This window comes from Mirounga leonina, unplaced genomic scaffold, assembly GCF_011800145.1.
Source record: "Mirounga leonina isolate KUSES-001 unplaced genomic scaffold, KU_Mleo_1.0 Mir_418, whole genome shotgun sequence".
Taxonomy (NCBI): domain Eukaryota; kingdom Metazoa; phylum Chordata; class Mammalia; order Carnivora; family Phocidae; genus Mirounga; species Mirounga leonina.
In genome coordinates, this window is record NW_023270739.1 from 1,283,654 (window position 1) to 1,304,061 (window position 20,408).

The 20,408-nt window shown below is 45.0% G+C and overlaps 1 protein-coding gene across 2 annotated transcripts in view; it reads right to left on the reverse strand.

The window, feature by feature from the left end:
• Positions 1 to 983: 983 nt before the first annotated feature.
• NUP50 (nucleoporin 50) overlaps positions 984 to 20,408 on the reverse strand; it is a 19,797-nt gene continuing 372 nt past the window's right edge. The window contains exons 2-8 of one of the 2 annotated variants that reach the window (XM_034987321.1): positions 16,538 to 16,616; positions 14,256 to 14,339; positions 11,056 to 11,242; positions 9,408 to 10,049; positions 7,535 to 7,616; positions 5,430 to 5,548; positions 984 to 4,492 (exon numbers count right to left, since the gene is read on the reverse strand). In XM_034987321.1, coding sequence (XP_034843212.1) covers positions 4,290 to 4,492; positions 5,430 to 5,548; positions 7,535 to 7,616; positions 9,408 to 10,049; positions 11,056 to 11,242; positions 14,256 to 14,339; positions 16,538 to 16,606 — 1,386 coding nt within the window. In that variant the 5' untranslated portion in view covers positions 16,607 to 16,616 and the 3' untranslated portion in view covers positions 984 to 4,289. The remainder of the gene's footprint in view (positions 4,493 to 5,429; positions 5,549 to 7,534; positions 7,617 to 9,407; positions 10,050 to 11,055; positions 11,243 to 14,255; positions 14,340 to 16,537; positions 16,617 to 20,408) is intronic. The other variant, XM_034987322.1, reaches the window with a different exon arrangement.

A 20,408-nucleotide genomic window follows, 5' to 3' on the forward strand; every position in this document is an offset into this window, starting at 1 on the left:
CGCGTGTCAGAACCCTCTGTTGAAACCCACACGGCCAGTGATGACCGTGTTCTGGAATCAGTGGTGATGGTTGCCCAGTTCTGGGACTATACTAACAACAACTGAAGCTTTCACTTTAAGAGTGTGTGGATTTCTCAATAAAAACAAAACCAAAACCACGCTATTCCCACCCCCCGCCCCAGTCTGCATTTCTAACAAGTTCCAAGGTGTGGCCAGTGGTTGCCAGCTCCATGCTTGGAGAACCCATCCGTCAGCGGCCCATCGCCGAGTACTTACGACAGGGCTGGTGCGTTTTCGGGACAAACACCCTCTTGTGTCACTGAGTTCCCACTGGATGTTACTGGTTCCGGAATACTACTTCGATGAGTAAGTCCGTCTTCACAGTACCTTGCGGGGACACACCTCTGAAGTTACTCAGCACTTGACTCCAAAATCGTATCATAATCCTATTACAGTTTAATCTGTTCATGCTGTAATAGTGATTTTCTGGATCACTGAAAATTTAAAGCTCTAGAATAACAATGTATTTTTTCTTGATCATCTTGATCTTTAGTTTTAAAACGTCCTTAGGAGGGTTCAGATTTTTGACTGAGACAGACCTGGACACAGATCCCAAACCCACGTATGTATTTGTAAGAAACACACTAACCTGGCCCAGGGCCGTGCTTTGGAAAACGCACCATGGAGCCCCTTTGGGAGGTTTGCCCCGAGGGCCAAATGAGCACCAGATGCAGAGCGCCTGGCACAGTGCTCCCCATGGTGGCCCGTGACACATCTACCATTCCAATTCAGATTTGTAAGGACGTAAATCCCACAGGACAGACTCTCGAATGGCTCGGAGGAGGCCACACGCATACGCGAGGGGCGGAGAGGAAGCAGATCCTCCGCTGCCTGGGGGTTTCTGCACGGTCCTTCCCCCGGCCCACATGACTTGTATCGACGCCAGGAACATCACCGAAGAACATAAAAGTGTCAAACACTGATTTTGTTTACTTTCCATTTATTCACATTTCATGGATTACACTTCCTCAAAAACTAATACAAACTGAGATTACATTGTCTGACAATTCAAGTATTTGTCTTAGAAAACAATTTCCTATGCAAAATAGAAAGCAAACAACTTATCTGATTGCTAAGAAGTCTTAACAACTGTTACGATCGATCGCATCTGCATCAAGCAGAGTCCGGAGTCCTAACCATGACTGCCTCTGGCCAAGAAGTCCTGGTGCTCAGAGCGGGACTGGACGGCTCCTCGCGGTCCCCTGCCGGCACCGTGGGACACGCCAGTTTCAACCAGATTCTCTTCCAGAATGAGAACCAATACCCAGGGGTTTGGGAGTGAGCCATTGGGTCTGCAAAGCCCTCAAAATACACCGTGCTTGCATTCTGACTTCAGAAATCAAAGAAGAACTGACAGTTGCTCAAAAGACGTGTTTAACTTTTAAAATGAAACCAAAAAGGCTTTCTCAGTGATAACTTGTTCTGCACTTGGACAGTAAGATGGGTTTTTTTTTTTCTTCTCCCCTAGAACAGGTAGATTCTTTTTGGCATGCAGCATATCAAAAATATGATTTAGAACTGAAATTATAAAACTATAATCCTTTTCAAGAAAATCAATGCGTAAATGGTCAGACTTGTTCTTCCCTGGAAAACACAATCTAAACTGCTTTAAAAACTGGACACACATTTCCAGCCTGTAATTCTAAAAACAAAGACAGCACAACGCTCATTTTTTTGCTTACTGGGGAACTCTCAAAAGAAGGACACACACCAGTTTAAAAAAGGCCACTGGGACACTCAGTATTTGTCAAGATGCAACACAACTGATTAAACGGATTAAAGGTTAAAAACAACTCCCTTCAGGCCACACAGATGATATACGTCATAGATCCTCCAACTAAATACAAAAACTTCAGTCTACGTTAAACATTTAAAAGCCTAATTTCTAATATTTTTGTTAAAAATAAATCTAACTAAACCTATGGGGCGGAATTTAGCTACTAATACAGCAGGGGAGAGAAGGCCGGCCCTCTGGGGGCCAAAGGGGCCTCTTCCCCCAAGTAACATACAAATATTTAGGTTTTACAGGAAAATCCATACACACTCAGGCTCTTTTGTATGAATACGTAATTAAAGTAGAGACCAGCAAGTTCCTAAAGGGGAAGCGACATGAAGGAAATACCGCGTTGGGAGTTCCGGCACACGCATCACACCTGTCCCTGTAATTGTCACTTTAACAGTGAGTCTTAGCAGCAACAATTTGCTGGGAATGTCAGGAAAAGAGAAAGCCACATACACCCACTAATGCAAAAAGATTATGAACTCTTTTCCCGGGGGGGGGGCGGGGGTGAAAGGTGACCCAATCCTGATGCTGTTCGGCCATGTGTGGCAAACGTCCCACTGGCCACGCAGAGGCTACTACCAGTGTGGCGCCCCCTGAAAGTGCCTGAGTGGCCTCGCAGCTCCTGGGGACCACGGGTGGGCCACCCGGGACAGAAGTCTGTGCCCTGCACTTCCTCGTCCTCCTAGCAGCTGGATAAACCTCACTCAAGGCCGGCTGGGCCACGGCCACTGTGATAGGATCGACCACCACATACTAGAAATCACCTGTAACAAACACTCCAGAGTATTCTTGATTCTAAAACGAAAATGCAAAAGTAACTGCCACTCCCTCCCCAGCTTTCCCACCGTGAGAGCCTGACCTCAGCCCACAAGTGTACGCACACCTCTGTGCATTTCCTCAGAGTCACACACTCGGCCAGATTCTCTCACGAAGCGCAAGAATCTCACGGTACATCGTTGGCCAACTTCCGCACCTCAGGCATTGGAGTTAACCTGTTGGATCATAAAATGGTTTCCCTGCCCCCTTTATAAATCTCTAAAAATTATAGCTTGTTTTAAAAAAAGTAACTGCACTATCTACAATTATTTTCTACGTCAGAAGACATTACATACTGAAGATCAGAACATACAAGTGTGAGCCCTCAGGCACGGACCCTGAGCCTTGAAACAAGATCATATGGTACCAGCATTAAATGATTAACGAGGAATGAAAGTGGCGATTTAAACATTAAAATCTGTATCTAATTCATGTGCCCAGAATCTTCCAAGAACACTAGGATCCGTTACCTGACTGCTGTGAAGAAGTGACACAGCTCTGCTCCTGCATAACCATGGCTCCCTTCCAAATGGACATACTGAGTAGCTTACTTGTAAAAAAGTGGAAACTTCAGGTATCAAATGTAGAATATACTTCTGTCTAAAGTTAAAGGCAACATTTACACACACAATTTCAATTCCATTACCTTATTGCATGTTTCCTGGCTAATCACATGGCTCATGTGTAGTAAGAGCTCCTAGGACTTTAAGCAGTAAGTAGCTCTTAGATCCATAGGGTTCATCATGGCACAAATAGCTAAGAAGTATTCTTTCTTTTGTACTATGCTCTAACTTTGACTTAACTTTCATTTCTACAGGCGTTTGTTGTCCGTGGTCTATAAACTCTAAGCTACCAAATTTGTGCTTTTAGACCGCATTCCAGGCAATCCCCCTCTATTCTCTTTGTCTGCAGAGGAACAGAGAAGTAACAGCACCTCAAGAGTGAAACTACAAAACCAAAGAACAAGCTACTTGTTTCCTTTTAAAATGAAAAAGCAGTTCCTCAATCAGGTAAAGAAGCCCACAGGGTTAAAAGGCCAATGTCTGCAAATAAAAAGCTAAAGCCTCTCATGCTGGGCGGGAACATTTGGTACTGGAGGTTCAGCTTTAGAATAACAATATGAGAAAGCACAGGAAAAATACCTCCATCACGGCGTGGTAGCATGATTCATTTGGAAAGAGTGCTGTTCTCCCAAATCAGTCAAGCCCACCAGAGAACGCTACAGGCGAGCTTCCTCCTGGACGCGGGGGCTGCCGGGAAGCCTCCCCAGCAGTGGCAGCAGACCCCAAAACCCGTGGATCGGAACAGCCTTTGGGAAGTCTAATCGATACCCTGATTTCAGCCTATTAAGAAACCACTTGTGGTCAGTTTAATAAATGAACATTAAAAATCTTCCAAAAAAATTTCATTCAAATATATTTTACACATCAGACAGTTCTTAAGAAGGGAGAATACAGGTTCTTGACACTTAACGTTTAAAGGTTTTATTGGCCATATTAATCTTCCTCACAAAGTTTTAAGTTATCTCTAAATTCTTAGAATGTCGAAGTAAGAAGAGAAGAAAAACTGACTAAGTCTAAGGGGTGGTGGGGAGCAGCAACTTGGCAGCAATCCCTTAGTCCAAGTGTGTTCAGGCATCCTTTTTCTCCAGTAAAATTTTGTGCAACTCATCCGCGTCCTCGCCTGTTTTTACCCGGATTAACATGGTGACTGGGATGGTGGCATTCTTCTCATCAACAGGTGGATTTGGAACACAGACGATCAGGACGTTGTTCTTCCCCGTTCGGCTACACGGCATGTTGGGTGGAATCAGGACATTCAGCAGTATGTTGCCTGCATTTCAACAAAGGAAAAAGGACATCAAAACCACACAGACCACACCGGAGGTCCATGAGACTGCAGCTTTCATGTGCTAAATGTGAAATACAAGCTCTCCTGTAGCGAATGGATCTAAAACTGGGAGCTTCGGGAAGGTCGGGGAAAAGGGCCCGGGTCCCCTCATGCAGACGCCAGCATGGTGTCCCTCAGAGAGGGCCGCGAGGCCCTGTCGCAGCGGCCAGGCCTTCTGAGAGGTGTCCGTGCTCACACGAGACGAAGAGTGCGTCAGCACGACCTGGAGCCTTCACCAGGTCATTCCAACAAGGCAGGGCGGTTAGCAAAGACACCTCTCTGTGGCTCACCGGGTAAGAGCGCTAGGACGGTGATGGCGTCACCCACGAGTCAAGCCCACAGGGAAGAAAAAGCCGAAGGTTCTGCAACCCAGCCCGGCAGGGCCTAGCGGTACCCACCACTTCCTCATAGACCAGCCCTGGCCCCCCGCCCGGGCTCCTCCAGGCACCGGCCGCCTCCTTCCGGTGGGTTGTTCTAAGGGTGGGGCTGGGGCAAAGGGCAGCCGGCAAGGTGTTTATGGTTATTTCCTACATAAAGCAGATTCCTTTAAATGGTTAATCGCCCTTCTGTGTTTATTAAGCCATCCAATTTACCTATAGCTTCTTAGTCACATTTCTAACACAAAGTGAAACGAAAACCATCTTGGTTACTTCTTTGAACACATCTACGTTTTCTTGCACTCTGTTATGCTGGTACTCAACTCAGCCTATAAATAATCAGGAAATACAGGATGCATTTGATCTGACTGACTGCTGTTCTGTCCCCCCAAAACACATGGCTCTACTTGAAAATCTCAATGACTGGAACCAGCAAGGTGAAGGGCTTTTATGCACTATGTGGTCAGCATGATCTTGTGCCACCTGAAAAACAAGATACCCACCTAAATTGGTGTCTGCCCGCACTAACAGCTGCGTCTTCTGATTGGCTGTAGGTTTTAAATGCAAAGTACCCACACCTTTCTCTTTAAATTCATTGTCTTTCTTGTAAAACAGTTTACACCTATAGAGAAAAAGAAGCAAGGCCATCAGATACTCAAGAGACAAGTTTTCTTTTTTTTTTAAAGATTTTCTTTATTTATTTGACAGAGAGAGACACAGCGAGAGGGAACACAAGCAGGGGGAGTGGGAGAGGGAGAAGCAGGCTTCCCGCGGAGCAGGGAGCCCGATGCGGGGCTCGATCCCAGGACCCTGGGATCATGACCTGAGCCAAAGGCAGACGCTTAACGACTGAGCCACCCAGGCGCCCCAAGAGACAAGTTTTCTAACAACCGCTGTTCACACTTGTGTGGAAAGACAAGGATGAACCTTTGGTTCAAACTAGGTCTGGGTACAAACCCAAATAAGAAAATCTGGTTAGATATTCTAGGACCCTTCCCTATTTTTCCCAATTATTAAAATAGTGGGTCATGTGCAACTTGAAAAAAACCACTTTCTGAAGCTACCTATTCTCAGTTCAGTCAAAACCACAGTAAACACTCCACACCTCTGATGTGCTCCTTTGGCCCTGAGTTCAAGAGGCCGATCTGGTCCTTTCGGGACAGGAACAAATACAGGACCCTCTGGCCCCCATCTCTCTTGCCCTTCTTCCTATTTATTTTTTAATTTTCTTCAGGACTCCTTCAATTTTTGATCTACCAAAATGCTGAAATTTTGGAAATCACTTTTTTTTTTTTAATCCATTTGAGAGAGATCAAGCGAGCACAAGCAGGGTAAGAGTGAGAGTGAGCAGGAGACTCCCCACCGAGTCGGGAGCCCGCCGTGGGGCTCGATCCCAGGACCCCGGGATCATGACCTGAGCTGAAGGCAGACGCTCAACCAACTGAGCCACCCAGGCGCCCCGGAAAACACTCTTAAGCAAGACCTAACTGACAATAATGTAGTCAAGCGTCTTCCCAGCCTGCTCTGTCATAATCTCCTTAGGTCATGAAGACACAAATCAAAACCACTTCCTGCTCCTTCAATTTATTCCGATTAGGAAAAAATCCTTCATAGGTCATCTGCATAATTAAATTTAAAAACAAGCAAAAGGCATTGTTGGATTCTTTTTTTAAAAAAAATATTTTGTTTATTTATTTGAAAGAGCAAGAGAGGGGACACGAAGGGGGAGTGGGAGAGGGAGAAGCAGGCTTCTCGCAGAGCAGGAAGCCCGATGCGGGGCTCGATCCCAGGACCCTGGGATCATGACCTGAGCCGAAGGCAGAAGCTTAACGACTGAGCCACCCAGGTGCCCGCATTGTTGGGTTCTTAAAAGTGCTCAGAAATAACAACACTTGGGAATTCCACAGGATATGATGATTGTTACAAACACTGACTCCGTGTGAAATTTCTGTATTTAAAAAAACACACCTAGGGAAAGTTCTAAAATGGTACAACTGACTTTTCTGTAAACATGTTTGTTAAAAAGTACTAATTTCATTTCATTGGGATGAGATAATTCAAAATTTCTCCTTGGCTTTCTTCTGAAAGCAACAGCTCTCATATAAAAACAAAAGTGAACCAAAAAACAAAACTGTTCTCATCACTGGGGAGGAAATAAAGGGCTGGTTACTATGCAGAACGTTTTGGCTGAGAAAACCCACAAGGGCCAACCAGGTCTCCAGGAGGGGATGACACCTCCCGATTAAGAGCAGAAGTAAAAACAAAAGGTGCAATCAGTGAGGAGGTGACTTTCTTTGTGCAGGGGGGTGGAGCAGGGGGAGAGGAGAGAGATGGGGGTGGGACGGTCAAAGAAAAGCCTGTCTCTAAAGCACTTCAGAAGAAAGAAAATACTAGAAAAGAGTAGGAAATGCCCAGCAGGAAATTTCTAGAACCTGTTTTCAAATGAACAGGTCAAGAATTCTCCCTTGTTCCCATCCGAAGAGCAGGCCCAGCCTGACCCCAGGAGGGGATGCTCAGCAAATCCTGTGGGGCTGAGGTCGCCCCAGAGGCCACCTTCCACATCTCTGAAGACATGCTCACCACATGGGTTCCCGGGACTCTTACTTACTTTTTGGAGTAAAAAGCATCTTCTTCTTTTACTTCAGTAACTACTACTTTGGGCGGCTCGTCATTCTCTTCTTCATCTCCGCCTTTTATAAAAACAACACTAACTCAGTAAAATTCAAATCAAGAGCTTAAAAATGTCACAAAAGAAGTTATCCATCCCCTAACACCTCAACCTAAAAATTCCCTGTAAGCTGACGCAGAAATCGAAAGCACACATCTAACTGGGGGAGATTCACTGGATTTTAATCATTTTGTGAAAAATTAGGATAATTTTTAATGGGAACATGCTTCTCTCTTCTAAATGTTAATTTGTAGAAAGCCCTAGAATGAAAAATTGTCGATGCTTATGATTCGGTGCACCAATTTTAACAGAAAAATAAACACCCACACAGACTCAAGATCACCCACTGGAAAAGGAAAATCTCAGACAGGCTTCTAAACACCTTCATCCCCAGATCTCCTGTGACACTGTGTGTGTCATGCTGAGGAATAATCAGTCTCCGCGATGGCCAAAGAAGAGGAGGACAATAAAGCTGGTTACAGGGCAGGCTGTCAGAGAAACCACCCCGAAGCGTGAGCAAGCTGCTTCTGCGAGGCCCCGTGTCTGGAGGCTCAGGCACCAGGCGCCCTCCCAGCCCCAGCCCCAGCCCCAGGGGAGATCTAGGACACGATGGTGCAAACAGTGATCCTCTGGAGAAAGATGGTCTCAGGACACACACTAAATTAAACAGCAACTCTCAGAAAAACAATTCTGGTGCCCCAACAAGTCAAAGTGACCAGATTTAAATTCCCAAGAAGGCAGCCGTGAGCGAGGCTCTCCAGGGCGGGCCCAGGCAGCAAGACTCAAACAAGCTCACGGGCTCTCTCTCGCAGGGAGAGGTGCAGCGGCCACCAGACAAGCAGGGGGGGCTCTGCCGCTGGGCATCTGGCATCGTGCAGGGACCGAGCCTCACTCATGTCCCTCCCACAGGCAGCCTCGCCGTTCCTGGGACCGCTCTAGGAGCAGGACCACTCTCCATCGGTCGCATTTAGGGCAGAGAAATAAAAAGGGAGATCTTTAGCCTATGCTTTGCTCTGGAGGGCCCTTGCCTGAGGATGGACTCGAAGGAACGGAAGTTACCCTCCCAGGAGAAAACAGCCGGTTTCTTTCGTTCTCAAGTACTGAGAAGTGAACACCTCCTTCGAGACGTACTTTTTAACTGCTCACAAATAAGTGTCTTCACACAATGTGTTCACAACCACAATGGGATGAGGAGAGACTAGGCCATTAACCCCTCTTTTCAAAGAGCTAAGAACAGGTAGTGAAGGGCCTGTGACTCAGGCCCAGTTTGGGGCACTGACGCCACCCAAGGTGGATGCTTCTGGAAAGGTGGCTGCCGTCTAGACACATTGAGGGAAACCCCCGCCAATTTGTTCCTGGGGCTATGCAAAGTCTACCTTCTTTATTCACAGTAGAGTACTATTTTGCCATGAGACTTCACCTATCATTAAATCTCCCAAATACAAGACATGCCACGGACATTGATGAGCAATTCTTTCAGTAAGACACAATTCTCAAGCACTGTTAATTTACTGAATTTTTTTATGTGCGTTTAATACTTTTCAAAGTCACTGTGCCTGATATGGTTATATTCTTTTTATTTTTATATTCTCAATCCTTACAGTAGCCCTGCAAAATAGGTCTTACTCCACTTTACAAAGAGGGAAACAACAGACTCAAAAGCAGCCGATCAACTGTGTCCGAGATCATACCCGGGAAACGACGTGAGTCACAGCGTGAACCCAGATCCACCTGATTCACAAATCTACGTTCGTGCCGCTAAACCCGAAACTCAGATCCAAGACAGACTTAGGAGGATAAACTTTATTATTACCTTTGTATTCACTACTGCCGCCTTCAGCCTGTACCTCCAACATTTTCATGGAAAATGGTGAAGACACCGGTTTATTCTGGGTAAGCTCTTTGCCAAATAAACTGGAGTTTCCAGAAGAAAACGAAAATGCAGTCAGGGGGCCGGAGTTTAAAGAGCCCAAGACAGAACTGTCGATCTTCTTGCCGAAGTTAAACGAGGCCCCCGCGGCTCCTCCGGGCGGGTCCGGCGGCTTCTCAGCAGTGTCCTCCACCTTGTTGCCCGCAAACGCCAATGTCGAGTCTCGCTGCAGTTCTGCTGCCCCGAACGGGGAAGGCGACTGGGTCGCAAGCGGCATTTTCTTGGCTTCACTCTCAGAGCGCCTGCTGCCGCTGCCCCCGAGCTGCTGTTCGATACCAGTGAGGTGTTTCTCGTAGTCCTTAAAGATGGGCGTCAGGTCGCACAGGGGGTTCGTGTTCACGTGCTTCGCGATCCAATCCCGGACGGAACAGTTTAAGGCAGCCAGCTGCTTGTGATAGACGTCCCGGGGGCAGGCCGCGCTAGAGGTAAGGCCGGAGGAGGAGGGCTGCTGACTGTCACCATTCGTTTTGGGAGTTAAGATCTTTTTATCGACCAAGGAGGTAGGACCATTTGCGGCAATAGATCCTACAGGGAATTAAAAGTTTGAAGAGTTTACTGAGAAGCTGATTTGATAATATCACCTGGATTTTTATGCTGTCTTCATACTTTCTGCTTTTATTGTATCCTGTATTTTTGTGACAGTTCAAGAAGTATGTGCACATCTAATATTTAGGAACCGGTGATCACAAAAATCAAACTTTATACAAGAACACGGTCTATGATGTGCTTGCATTAAAAATAATCTTTTCTTTGAAAAGGAGGCCCGCTTCCCCCAGAACTGTCCCAATAGTTAGTATAAAACTTAATCCCCAAGGTTGTAGGGATGAACATATATTAATGCAGTTAAAATCTTAACAGAAAGTGCTGGCTTAATCACACTACACATTCTGCCTCATTAAAACAAAACAGTGTACATTCAGAACAGCTAAGTACAATCCAACCAGCCAGGATCACTTCCCGAAAACCGAAGACTGGAGCCCATGAATCCATTCTCTGCTGCTAATCCCAACAGTTCTTGACCAATTCTCTCAAAACAGGATCAGGCAGTCACCACACCCCGGGTGACATAAATCTAGAGTGGAGGACCGTAAGTTCCTAGTAGGTGTGGGCCACACGGAAAGTCCCTCGTACACAGAGAACGAATGAGCACATGGGAAGGCAGGTCTTTACGGAGGGTCCACTAAGAGCTTCCTCTTCTCCTTTGACCCCATAGGTCAGTTCTCAGGGTCATTCTCATTTCACAGTTGAAGATTTGGAGGCTCAGAGGCTAATAAGGAACTTTACCAGGGTTGCAGAGCCAGTGACTGGCGGAGCTGAGAACCTGGGTCTATTTTGCCTCAAAAGCCTGTGCTCTACTCACTTACTCTGCAAAGAGCCAACATCTCTCTAACTTCCATCCCTTTCAGTATTACCCTGTTTCTGCTCATGGAGTCCCAGGACCCAGGATCAAGTACAAGGAAAACATCTTTGCAATGTTATTTTTCAGATCATCTGTACACAGATGTGAGCGGGGGGAGGAGAACCTACTCACCAAAGGCTGCCTTGCTCTCCGCTGCTGTCCTGGCGCTGGAGAAGGGAGGGGCGCTGCTTATGTCGCTTCCGTTAGACAGTCCTTCCAAAGGCTTCCCTCCAGCACCATTACCAAATCCAGAAAACCCTCCTCCTCCAGAAGGTACAACCAAACCTTTAAAACCTTTAAAGGCCCCTCCACTATCCGACTGAAACATAAAGAAAGAGCACACATTAGAGGACTCGGTTTCATAACCAGGTAAGCAAGTGCGTGCCAATACCACGTTGGCTGAGTAGCATCAGAAGCTTACGGGACCAGCACTGGAGGAAAAGGAGAAGCAGGTGCAGAGACGGGACATGAGACCGACTTTATTCACAGCGACAGCTCTGCAGTCCGAAGCTGCCTTCCTGATACAGCCATGAAGAAAGCCATTTACAGTGCAACTTGTTTTTAAAAATATATTTAAGATAAAGAAGGCAAAAAAGACTAATGCACTAAACTTGTGTACACAGCCTCAGAATTATAACTAAAAACACACACTCTAAAACGGCTAAATCCCAAAGGAGGCCTCTTTCTTGTACTACTCAATCAAAGACCATTAGCCTAAGGAAGCTGTAGAAACATCAAGTCAGGCTGACTGATGAAAGTATCTTACCCATTTTCCTATGACTTCCTAAAGCACTTCTGTAGCTTTTGGCTTCTAGAAACGTGAGCAGCTGACTCTCAAATCTTAGACCTTCCCTTGGTTGAGAAATCCAGAGGCAACATTTTTATTCTCAATTTCCTCGCTATTTCCATCAGCAAGGCCTTTCTAGTAGACCTTTCCCACTGTCGCTGGCTTCCTCATATCTCCAACCTGCGATGCTCTGGAAATATCCAGCACTCCTTATGAGCTTCTAAACCTGCTCTCTGCTCCTGGAAACTTTTGGAGAAACGTTCCTCAGTTTACGTTGCTCTGCTAAAGATACCTCTTTTTTTTTCCATTCAAAACCCGTGGTTACACCACAATGGGCGTGATCTGCTTCCTGGATCCAAGGGAGGCTCTAGGAAATATTCTCAGAAACACATCATGGAATACATGTTTCCCAACATCTGAGGGAGTGCACAAACCTTACGTTTTCACACAAATGAATTATAATCATGATCTCACAAAAATATTACTTAAACTAGAAACTTTGTTTTCTGAATGGGTTGGTTAGCCTAATATTGCAGTTTTCAAAAAACACAAACATTTCAATCACATCCACAGGAATTTCAGATGGTTACTGACCATGGATACAATTATGGCAACAAAATTCGGCAAAAAAAGGCAAACTCTTAACTTGTATGAATTTTAATGCGTGTAATAAAAATAGCTTAGGCCCTGACACCCTCATTTGATTTCTGATGATTCAATATCCCAAATACACCAAAGCGACAGCCACCATCTATGACAATACTCCACGGACATAGTGGAAAGCTCCAAGTGGCTCCTCAGAGCCTGGTATTCTGCATGAGATTTAAAAGCCACAGGACATTTATAGTGATTTTAGAAACTGTTAACAGCAAATTGGCTCTAGAATCATCATGAAAATTCAACAACCAGTTTAAAAAAGAAAAAAAGGAATACGAGTCACTCAGAAAAAGGGCAGAAGTGAATGAGGAGCTGCCCATTTGGGCCCCACGGAACTGACACGTCCCTGGGCCCACCAGTCTCCCTCACTCATTTTTTTCCGTGGCACTTAGAGAAAAACAAAACTACACACTCGGTGTGTCTTTTCCATCATTAGGATGTATGTTTCACAAAGCATGGATACTTTACTTACTCCTATCTGTTTTTACCCACCAATATTATCTCCAGCGTTTAGCAGGTCTGTTGAGTAAATGGACAAACCCACGACAGGTGACCCTTGAACAACATGGGGTCAGCAGTACCAACCTCCCCCCACCCCCGCCCCCCCGGAATATAAACGGACGCAGGCAATTCAAACCCATGTGGTTCAACAGTCACCTGCATACGGGAAAAGCCACATTTCAGCATTTAAGCAGACAACGTAACATTTATTATACAAGTTCTAAAAGTTATAGCTGAAATGATATGTGGATTTCAACTATCTATATTCATTTCCTTTAACAGCCAGAGGGCTCCCCCACCCCCCTTCCCTTGTGCCAAGTCTGGATTGTGGTCCACACGGTTACACGGTTTCATTCTTCTGAGGCGGGGCCATCCCTCTTCCAGCCGGTCTTCCTTCCTTCGGCTTCTCAGTCTACATCATGAGCTGCCACTCTCAGCTAGACCCCGGTTTCAACCTCCTGCATGCCTCTCAGAGCTGCACCCGGCTGTCACCCCTCCTCCTGTACCAGGTAACCACCCATATATGTAGTGGTCTCCTACAGAACCTCACTTGAATGTACCCCAAGCCCTTAAAATACACTCCCCCAAGTAAACCAATTACTTCCTCCCTAATTAAGTTGTCCTTCCCCCGCTGTTATCTTCTCCATGAGAGCCATCAAACTTCACTAGGCTCAATACCTACATCCAACTCGTCACCAGTCTTTAAGAATGAAATTAGACCAGAGGAGACTTGGAATAACAAAACTGAACAGAGCCACCACAAAAGGTGCAGCTGAGTAGGGTCCTTCCAGCTGCCACCCAGGATGTACAAACCAGACTCTCCAGCCTGACAAGAGACGCCCAGGCCACCAAGTCAGCATGCAGGTGTCTGGAATGTATTTGAGGGCTGAGGATCGTACTGGGGCAGCATTGTTAAATGTGGAGTGATGGTTGAATGGAACCACATGATTTCAATTCAAGAGTTACAACCCATCTTTTAATCCTTGTGAACACAGGAAGGAAACATTATAACATACTGTATTAGGAAGGAAATCTGCATGTGAAATGCTTGTTACAGCTAAAGGACCTCCCCCCCCCCCCCCCCCCAACACACACTCCTCAATGCCAGGGAGCATTTCCCTTCCTTACTCCACCGGCTACCCACTCCTCTTCTTCTTGCCGCTCGGCTGAAATTTGTCCAGATCTACACTTTATTTCTACAACTGGGTAAGGTGCACATCTCATACTTATTGTTTTCTAACTCCCATGGTCCACCTCAAGGATTTTCACAAGTAGAGTAAACATTTTAAAAAGCATTTATCGATCTGACTGCTCCCAGGGGTAGAAATGCTCTGCAATTAGAAATCAAATTAGTGTTTAATACCAAAAGTGGTAAGAAAACACTCACTTCAAATCCAACATTTCTACGCTTTGCTTTCTTTATGGCTCTATTCTTCAAGACTTCCTCACTGGCCACTGAGAATGTTCCCACCTGCAGGTGTACAAATTAAACAGCAGTAAGATGAGGCCCCAAAGGAGAAGAAATGCTAAACAAAAAAGCCTGACCAAACTTATCTTAGTATCTGCTGGTTTTAAAGTACTGTTAATACTAGTAACAAATTATGGAGACGGCACATAACAGTAAAGTTTACGTCTATTATCTATCTTACGAATCCCAAAGCTACTTAGGTGAATCAGAAATCTTCCAGATCTACAAAAACGCAGGCTCTGAATCACAGTCCAGAGGAGTACACACAGGAAAGTTCTGACAAGACTAAGACCGTCAAAAGTTTGGTACAGGGGTGCCTGGGTGGCTCAGTCGTTTGAGCCTCTGACTCTTGATTTCGGCTCAGGGTCGTGAGATCAAGCCCTGCGTTGGGCTCTGTGCTCAGCATGGAGTCTGCTTGATATTGTTTCTCTCCCTCTGCACCCCCCCCCACTCTAAAAGTAAATAAATAAAATGTTAAAAAAAAGAAGTTTTGTAGAAAACTATTCAGGACCAGTTCTTCAAATTTCAAATATATTCAAAGATATGAATAAAACTTAGGATAAAAAACCCAGTTTTAAGAAGCAAAATCTATTCTTCAAAAGCCAAAAGTTACCTTAAAGATCATTAACAGTTGGTAACAGAGCCAGTTCTAAAACCCAGATGCCCAAATCTAGGATCCTCCTACTACAGTTTTCAAAAAGAGTTTATTTTTATCACATACGCATATGATTTTTGAGAAACCTTGCCCATTTGCCCATCATCCCAGAGACCACTGGCACAGCTGGGCCTCTAAGTGACCCTGTTGAAAAACTACTGCTCTTCCCAGTAGCTAAAAGTACTATGCCCACAATCAGGAATTTGGTGAAGATCTCTGGCTTTATTTCAACCCTGCTTTTACCCTGTAGGGCTGGCATAAAATACTTTCTGTAAGAAGCTGTCTCTGTAGTTATTTCAGATAATGTTAAACTTAAAAGAGATCTCTACACTTAAGAGAAGGGATCATCTGGATACCTGTCTCGAATTCAATGTAAGGTCCTTTCAGACTCATTAAAATTTAACTAAATGGAAGTCCTTTCATTCCTGAAATATGTTAATGTCAAAGCAAATCATTATACAGTCATCATAAATCATACTAGGCACAGAATGTAACACTGTGCATCAGACCAGGAAAAAACTTAGTTACCGAAGAGTTGGTTAAAAAGCACCAAGTCAGTTAGAAATGTTAAAAACCCTGTCAAAATATTAATATACTTGTGATTTTGGTTTCCCTAAACATATTAATACATATATTTGTAAAGGAAAAAAAGTTCATACTACAAGAGATTCAGAAAGAAGGAAGATGGTTTAAGAATAAGCTTGGAAACACACTTTTGCAGATTTCTTCCTTTTTTTTTTTTAAACTTAGCACCATTCTATTAACTCGAAAGGCTAACTTGGTTACGGATTTCCTTAGTGAACCGGCCAGGGAGCGTCAAACTGCTGATGAGGCACTAAAAACACAGCTGTGTTCTACTCTTTGTAAGAGAAAAATTAAAATATTTCCTCAGGGAAGACCCATTTTTATTTTGTTAGGAAAGAAACTAGGCCAATCTAAATTCTAATTCCAATGAACTTACATTTTTAGTTTTAAAAGTTACTATTTTCTGTTCAGGCTGTTCTTTAAAAGACCTTTTAATTTTTTTTTTTCTTTAAAGATTTTATTCATTTATTTGAGAGAGAGAGACTGAGAGAGAGAGCACATGAGAGGGGGGAGGGTTGGGAGGGTCAGAGGGAGAAGCAGACTCCCTGCCGAGCAGGGAGCCCGATGCGGGACTCGATCCAGGGACTCCAGGATCATGACCTGAGCCGAAGGCAGTCGCTTAACCAACTGAGCCACCCAGGCGCCCAAAAGACCTTTTAATTTTACTACAAAATCTTCCTGAGGAACCCCAAAATGAATTTAAATTTAAATTTATTTTTTTTAAAGATTTTATTTATTTATTTGACAGAGAGAGACACAGCGAGAGAGGGAACACAAGCAGGGGGAGCGGGAGGAGGAGAAGCAGGCTTCCCGCGGAGCAGGGAGCCCGATGCGGGGCTCGATCCCAGGACCCTGGAATCATGACCTGAGCCAAAGGCAGACGCTTAACCACTGAGCCACCCAGGAGCCCTGAATTTAAATTTAGAAGCAGCAGGAAATCATTCTTGAGGAAAGATCTTACCTCTTCTGCTTCGTCTTCTTGATCCCAATTCCTATCTGTCAATTCCTTCTCAGCAATTCTTTTGGCCATATTTTCAAACCTAAGTTAAAAGTAAAAAGAAGTGAAAAGTGGTTTCCTAGACAAAGATATAAGAACTTACAGAGAATTTTTTTTAAAGATTATTTATCTGAGAGAGAGAGAGCGTGCGCACAAGCAGGAGGGGCAGAGGAAGAGGGAGAGAGAATCACAAGCAAGCATGAAGCCCAATGAGGGGCTTGATCCCACGACCCTGAGATCATGACCTGAGATGAAACCAAGAGTCCGATGGATTAACTTACCACCCAGGCGCCCCAAGAATTTACAAAGAATTTTTAAAGAATTTTTACAAAGAATGCAAAGAATTTTTCCGAAGAATTTTAAAAATTCACCCTAGCATGAAATGAGGTAAAAAACACAAACATTCCTGATACCAATGGGAACTGCCTTCCTGAGAACTTCATAGCAGTGTTCTCAGGCTCTCAGTGTTACATATGCAATAAAGGGTTAGGAAGGAGGCAGTGCAGGTGTTCTAAGAACATTGGCACTCTCTCTGAACAGCGCTAAACCCGCTCCATCTGAAAAAAAACTAAAATAAACCATTGACTTTTTAAAATCTGAAATCTTAAGTACCGTGTATGTAATCAACAAGTGCTTAATTTATTCTATGCAAATTATAATTACAGTCTTGCTACAGGCAAAACATTTTAAATACTTAAAATTCTCTTAAAGATGATCCAGTAAAGAAGTTCATCTTTAGATAAGAACGTTAATAAGGCCCTGGAAATACTTTCCCAGCACGAGTACTCTTCTTTAGGCTACAGTTGATAGAAATAAATTTCCCAAGACTGAACACTTAATTACCCCAAGTTGTATACTGCTAAGCTAGAGTATCATTTAAAAGTTCAAAATGTAATTAATATAGATGTGTTAACACTCAAAATTTATATAGGACCTTCAAGAATAAGCCATCACTCAGGGCGCCTGGGTGGCTCAGCTGGTTGAGCGACTGCCTTCGGCTCAGGTCATGATCCTGGAGTCCCTGGATCGAGTCCCGCATCGGGCTCCCTGCTCGGCAGGGAGTCTGCTTCTCCCTCTGACCCTCCCCCCTCTCATGTGCTCTCTGTCTCTCTCATTCTCTCTGTCTCAAATAAATAAATAAAATCTTTAAAAAAAAAAAAAAAGAATAAGCCATCACGCAATTCCTCTAAAGCCACCGTGTCAGAGGGAGGAGGAGACGGGGACTGACTGTGGATACAAGCACCTAGCCCAGAGAGGGTGCTGGTACCCATCCCTTACAATTTGCAATGTTTTCTGATCCTAATATATATTCTTTGCTATAAACAACAAAATAAGCACAACAACCAATAGAGACTCCACTGTAAGTGCCGTGCTGGCTGTTCTCTAACTCACCAGTTAAATGGACCAAAACCCCTCCATTTCCTCCGCTGCCCATCTTGCCCTGGGCAAGTGCCCAGTTCCTTCAGGGTTCCTGAAACCTGTCTAGAACCTGATGAGAACCTGATGGTCTCTGCCCACTCTCACTTGTCTCAACACCAAAGACCACTATAGTTGGTTCCTTGAATTTTGTGGTCATTAAGATACACTTTCACACATTACCCATTTCCCTTTAGTACCTATAAAATAAAATTCAAATGTTGACATTCCAAAGTCCTTCAAAATCTGACCCCTGTAGAGTAACTACATAGGTGATTTTCAGCTTGTAATAATACCCTAATAACACCTGAACTTTTACTTAGAAGTACGTACGGGCTTTTTTTCCGGAGTGTAAAATAAATGGTTTTAAAGTCCAAAATGCTAATACATAAAATAGAACACTCAGCCATTACCTGCAAATCCCCCTTTTTAAGGTCTCCGCCTCAAATACCTGGTCAAGTTTTGCCATTAATCTTGGTCATTCAAACAAAAGCAAACAAGGTACTTTCTGATATATTTCCTTAGTAACCTTGAACTGTTCAGAGGTCCCACCGGGGAAATCTTTCCCTGGTCAGTAACTAACACCTCCACCAGGGGGCAGAAGAGCCGAGAAGTTGAAAGAGTCATTTTTGCTAGGAACTATTAGTAAATTATTAAGGCAAAAAAGGGTGGAGCTGAACGTGCAAACAGTGCAGGGAAAATGTAACATCTAACTCAGGCCCACAAGTAAAGAGATAAGCAGCAGAGTAAAGCAACCAAAACTAATGTAGCTGCTTCCCCAGTCTACTGTATTTATCCAACTGGTGACCTAACCACAGGGCAGGGCTGTCCCTTTTGTTTACTGCCCCCTCCAAGTGCCCCAAACCTGCCCTGTCACAGCAGGTAGTCCAGCAGTCGCTGAGCGGTGATCTGGGGCGCTACTTGTTTTAGAAAATACTACAGAACTCTCAGTTTTGCCATTTTCTTGCTAGACCTCTGGCAAGTTATTTAATTGCCGTGACTCACTTTCTTCATCTGTAGAAGAGGAAAGTGTTGTGAAAATTAAGGAAGATAAAGAAAAAACTTAGTTCAGAACAGTGCCTGGAACATAAGAAGGGCTTAATAAATATTATTAAAGAAACAAGTTTTGCTAGAAGCAAAGGCTACGAAATACTATTTTTCCTCAAAATTGTAAAAAGTATAGGGTGGGAGATGAGAATTCAATTATGAGCCAGGCCTTAAAATATATTCAGCAAATCCATATTTTCTTTCAAAGCATGATGCTCCAGACAATTTTCTTTTGTGTGTGTGTGCATGTGTGTGTGTATGTGCGCGCGCACGCGCGCGCGCAAGGAGAAAAAAAAATCTCGGTAAATTACTCCGAACAAGGCCCAGCACCTAAAGAGTCTTAAATCCTGGCTACTATTAAGAATTTAGGGGTGGGACGCGTGGGTGGCTCAGTTGGTTGGGCGTCTGCCTTCGGCTCAGGTCCTGATCCCAGGGGCCTGGGATCTAGTCCCGCATCAGGCTCCTTGCTCAGCAGGGAGCCTGCTTCTCCCTTTCTCTCTGCCTGCAGTTCTCCCTGCTTGTGCTCTCTCTCTCTGACAAATAAATAAATAAAATCTTTAAAAGAAAAAAAAAATAATTTAGGGGTGCCTGACTAGCTGAGTGGGTGGAGCATGCGGCCCTCCATCTCGGGCTTGTGAGTTCGAGCCCCTACGGTGGGTGTCCAGACTACTTAAAAATACTTAAAAAAAAGAAAAAAGAAAAAAATGTGGGGCTTGTGGTTAAAAGGGCACCCGATTTTAAAACGATTCCTAGGTATGAAACACTGACAGGAAACTGAGTTTTCACGATTGGAGAAATTGTGCCTGCTAAGAGTTATGTGGTCTCTGCCACCAGGTGCTGCCTCGTCCTCGGGGTTGAACCCCAGTCAACATCAGTTTACCCTAAGATGAAAACAGATGTGACCATACTTGACAGAAAACAAGAGGAGAACAAGGGGGCGGACCCCGGGGACTGGAACGCCAGGGGAAAACGAAGTCTCAAAATTTCTTCTTCGCGGAACAGAGGAAAGGGGTGATCAACAGCCCCGGGTTGCAATACGAGCAGTGTAGGGAGCAGTGGAGACCGCCAAGGAGAAAGAAGTACCGAGAGGAAGCGCTAGGAAGCAAACCGAGGCGCCAAGCCGGAATGGCCCCTGCCCAATCCTGCCTCCGCCTCCGCGGGGGCCGCGGGGGGCCCGCAGCCGGGCGCGCCTTACCCAAATTGGGCGCCGCAGCCACGACAGGTCGGCCCAGCGCCCGGCTTCACAAACAGCACCCGACCACGCGCCGCTGCGGTCATCCCGCCCCACCCTCCCCACTGACCCCCAACAGCCCGCGGCCCGGGCTCCTCACCTCCCTCCTCCAGCCCAGGGTCCCCCCTCCAGGTCCGAGTC